The 4,342-nt window shown below is 43.7% G+C and overlaps 1 protein-coding gene across 2 annotated transcripts; it reads right to left on the bottom strand.

Moving 5' to 3' along the window:
- Window positions 1–377: 377 nt before the first annotated feature.
- Window positions 378–1,744, bottom strand: LOC114458366 (uncharacterized). 2 transcript variants are annotated; one of them, XM_028440754.1, is made up of 3 exons: window positions 1,123–1,744; window positions 745–945; window positions 378–594 (listed from the first exon to the last, which is right to left on the bottom strand). In XM_028440754.1, exons 1-3 carry the CDS (start codon window positions 1,685–1,687, stop codon window positions 548–550), a joined length of 813 nt encoding a protein of 270 aa, XP_028296555.1. In that variant the 5' UTR covers window positions 1,688–1,744; the 3' UTR covers window positions 378–547. The 2 variants fall into 2 exon arrangements, with proteins under 2 accessions (XP_028296555.1, XP_028296554.1); XM_028440753.1 differs by having other exon boundaries at window positions 378–606.
- Between the last annotated feature and the right edge of the window lie 2,598 nt (window positions 1,745–4,342).

Consider the following 4,342-nt stretch of genomic DNA (forward strand, 5'->3'; position numbering starts at 1 on the left):
CAATCCTAACAAAAACAAAAACAAGAAAAAAGAACCACTGATGACAGCAGTGCACACTCATCAATCCAAGCTATTCTTTTTTTTCCTTTAAGGTAAACAACTTCTTACATGGCATGAGGAGGAGTGTGGAGATGGATCAGTAGATGGCGCTGATGATAAAAGAAAAAGACAAGTAAGAGTAAAACATTTTAAATTTAAAAAAATAAGCAAAACGTGAGATTTTAGAAACAGTTGTGTAAAACTCACTAGACTGTTCTGCAGGAGAAACTGTTTGTGTGGAATGGGGGAGCAGAGCGGTCACAGCAGGTGAAGGAGCTGCAGAAGCTGATGATGAGGCGACATGTGACTGAGTCACTGGCAACAGAAGGATATGGGAGGCACAAAGGCAGTAGCCTGAGGAGATGGAGCTGCTGAGGAACCAGGAACAGCTGCAGATGCTTGTGAGGCGAGAAGTGCTTGCTCTGCCTCTAGTGTGGGTACTGTCATGTCCTGTGAAGCCCTCATCTATCTCAACTTCAGTGGTCTCAGACTCTTCAATGACCACTTTTTAGTCCTGCAGAACTTTGCCAGTTTGCTGATAGAGGTATTCCACACCTATAAGCTCACCTTCAAAATGATGATTTAACAAAACAAAACAAAAAAAGAAAAGAAAAAGCACAAACAAGAACACAAAAAAGTTAAACATTAGATGAAAGCATAAGTTGAAGAAATCAAAAAAAAAACAATCATATAACAATAATCAACCTGTGTATTGTCTTGGCCCGACATAAGGGATGATCTTTTCGCCCAGAACCTCCTCTGCTAGGGTGTTAGCAGCATGACGGAGCAGATGGTTGTATGAGCACGACTGCTCATCCTTTGATGCTGCCACAGCCCGGTCCTCATTCCACCTTGATAGCCCATCCAAAAGATAGGCCTGGAAGAAGACATCACTTGCCAGGGTCCCTATAAATATTCATAATATTCATCATACATATTGTTCCAACAACATATTTCTGTTTATAATCATTAGAAGACTTGCAATTAATCTGATTCTTTAGGATCCGTCATGTTATATTTCAGTGTAGTCACAAAATACTTTTGTAAGAAAAACAAAAACAAATAAAGTATGACAATGTTTACCAGGGATGAAACGGTTCAGGTGAAGATGAAAAGACTCCAGTGACGTAGAACCTCGGGCACAGCGGTACGTGGGCAGAGGGTGACCTCCCTTCAGGACATTTCCCGTCTGCAGGTAAAGCTGGATCCCTTGTGGATCCTGGATGCAGGTGACATGTTTCTTCTGGGATTTAACGATTTCACTCATTCTTGCTGAGTTTATCAGTGGGACTCCCAGAGTGTCACGACCGTTGTCACCATCCAAGCCCTGGATGAGCCTTTCAATGAGAACCTGTGTCTCCCGAACACCGCGGGTGGTCCTCTTGCAGTGCAGGGCAAGCTCACTTTGGCTGATAGACCGGAGTACATCTGCCTCAGATGGAGTTCGGCCTTTAGCTTCTAGCTCTGACTGCTTTGCTATTTTCAGGGCCTTCAGGTCGTCTTCATCCCACATGAAGATGCAGTGGCTGAGGCGACCCATGAAAGTGGCATACAGCTGGTGGGAATCAGTTGTGCAGCCAACCGAAAACCTCCTCATAAAGTGCCAAATGTCGAGCCGGATGTTCAGATGTTTCCATTCTTCGAACATTCTCCTAAGAAAGCTGTTGCCACAGCAGTCTTTGTCGACATAGAGCACATCAGGAGGAGGTACCCCAGCCATCCTGTATCTCCTAACCAGCCCGTCAATCATTGGCCCGAGGCCAAACCCCTCACTGGCAGTGAGCACAGACATGATGACCTGTCCATGCTCATTTCCAACATTTGTCACCCAGGTCGCAGTTCCAAAGCTCCTCCCTGCAAGTTTGTGGGCAACTTTTTTTGTAGAGTCCATTTTTAAAATGCGGCCAAGTTGGGACGTGATGGCTGCTTTAATTTCTTCCAGCCTCTGAAGAACATCCTGGGCGTACACCTGCATCAGCCACCTGTGTTTAGGAACAGTAAGCATTGCAGGTGTGGGTGGAAATGTCACAGGACTAATCAGACCCTTCTCCATGGCACTCTTCACTCCTCTGCAGTCTGTCAGGTACTGCACCGTCTTCTGCAGCCAGATTTCAGAGTGACGCTCCTGCAGCTTCCTCTGAATCTGACTGCTGCTGTTTCCCAGGCATCACACTCACAACCTCCATATCACAAGCAAGTTTGGATGTTAAAATGGATGGAAACTGCATCCTGTGGCCAACATCAAGCTGTGAAATGATGCCATGGCTCCAGCTGATGACCTTCCTCTTGCATCTATTGCAGGCAAGATATTCAGATGCCATAAAATAGATGGTGCCTAAACTCACCACCTGTCTGATCTTCTGATGCAGACCAGCTGAATACAGGAGCTCTTTGTGACAATCTGAGTGAGGACACATCAGCTTTACTTGCCAAAGCTTTCAAGGCATCCAGAGGAACAGAGGATGGCTAAAGTAGTTCTCCAGCCGAGGGACATTTTTGGCCTGCAATGGCACCTGTGGAGGATACCACCAAAGTTTGTCCACTCTGTTAAAGTCCAACTCCGGGTGTCCCTGTGCTGTCCACTTGAACAGAGCCTTTGACATCCACTTCTGGTCTACTTCAGGGAGCGTCTTTATCCAGCCAGCTGGAAGACAGACTCTCTGTGCTAAAACACGCACAAAAAAATGCAAAAAACATAGATGAAAAATTAAAAGCAAATATCAACATAAACAAAATATTTGAAAGCTTCTGAAATAACATATGAATGCAAAAGACATAAATACAAAGGAGGTACATAATATACATTTATTTTTCATTTATAATGTAAATGCAAAAACTAAATGAATAAATAAAATCAATGATCAAAGACTGATATTTTTTTTAAAAATAATGTAATGTTGACTAACTTGTCGTTTGGGCCTCTTCCCATCTTAAGACCTCTGCCAGCAAAGTGATGTCATCAGGCTCAGACACAGGTTTGCCGGGGGCAGATGAGGAGCGTCCAGGGGCAGAGGAGGGTCCCGGTACTGCAGAGGTGGATGGAGTTTCCTCCACAAAGGACGATGAGGGTACAGAGGCGGGAGGAGTTGAAGCGGTGGGGCTACTGATGGTGGACGAGGGCTGCGTACGTGTATGCGTCAAAGCTACCAAAAAAAGAAAAAGAAAAAGCATCACAACTACTGAATGGCAGACAAATAATAAATTAATGTATGTATGTATGTAACATGTAATCACATGTTTCCTTACATGGTCTGACTTTCATTGGAGACACCAGCCTTTTCATCATCTTGGTTAAGTTTTGCTCGCCTTTCCTGACCAAGAGGGAGGACAGGGAGGCAACAGAGGAGCATTTCTTAGGAGAAGGCTGTGATCCTTTACTCTAAATAGAGCTCTGTTGTGTGGTGACTGTCTGCTGAGACTTTTTCTCAACATACTGCTCTTCCTTCATAGCAACAGCAATATTGCCTGAAGGAAAGAGCTCCACATACTCCCTGAAACACTGCTTATTGTGGGCATGATCTGTTGAATCCTTGCTGCCTCCTGTGGGATCCCTCCTCATAGCAGCCACAAGGTAAGCAGCATACCCGAGAGCATTCTCCAGCACCCACTTGAAGGTCTGTCCACGGAAAACACCAAACTGGATTTCAAAGAAACCCAGTAAGTGTTTTCTTTTGGATGGATCTCCTTTGTGCTCCAGCAGGTTGCTTCGAGCCTTATCCATCACAGCCTCCGGGGACAAGGGTCGCATCCATGGCTTTCCCTTATTAGCCTTTTTTATTTCCGTTGCCTCAAAGGAGTCAGATATTTTTAAGCTACCATCAGCCCGTCTAAAAAAGTGGGGTTCCATCTGTTTGACAAAGAAATAAAAAAGACTGAATAGGCATTTCAGCAGTTGCTTAGTTGTAGTAGATGAGCAGATAATGTTTAATTAACAGTAAATATTTGCATACACTATGTACACACGCTGACTTAGAATTAACATGTTATTCCTAACACAGCTAAGTTTTTAATTAGCAAACTTGTTAAAAGAAAAAGGAGGAGCTAGATGCTAATCTCAAATAAATATAAAAAAGTACTGAATTATCTACACACATTTGCCCTATCAGGGGGAAATGAATGAATAAACGATTGACTGACTGAATGACTGACTGACTGACTGACTGACTGACTGACTGACTGACTGACTGACTGACTGACTGACTGAATGAATGAATGAATGTTTGATACACAAATCTACAAATGAGTGGAACACAGTTTAAGAACACAGTAAATAAATAATACACGCTTCCGTTTGTAACATTAC

Source organism: Gouania willdenowi, unplaced genomic scaffold (genome assembly GCF_900634775.1).
Source record: "Gouania willdenowi unplaced genomic scaffold, fGouWil2.1 scaffold_10_arrow_ctg1, whole genome shotgun sequence".
Taxonomy (NCBI): Eukaryota; Metazoa; Chordata; class Actinopteri; order Blenniiformes; family Gobiesocidae; genus Gouania; species Gouania willdenowi.

What these genes read in the sequence shown, in the direction of transcription:
- LOC114458366 (XM_028440753.1), bottom strand. Translation starts at nt 1,687, where the DNA reads ATGTTCGAAGAATGGAAACATCTGAACATCCGGCTCGACATTTGGCAC. An exon ending in CCTGAACCGTTTCATCCCTG is followed by an intron (nt 946 to 1,122) that starts GTAAACATTGTC and finishes GAATATTTATAG; the next exon opens with GGACCCTGGCAAGTGATGTC. An exon ending in CGGGCCAAGACAATACACAG is followed by an intron (nt 607 to 744) that starts GTTGATTATTGT and finishes ATCATTTTGAAG; the next exon opens with GTGAGCTTATAGGTGTGGAA.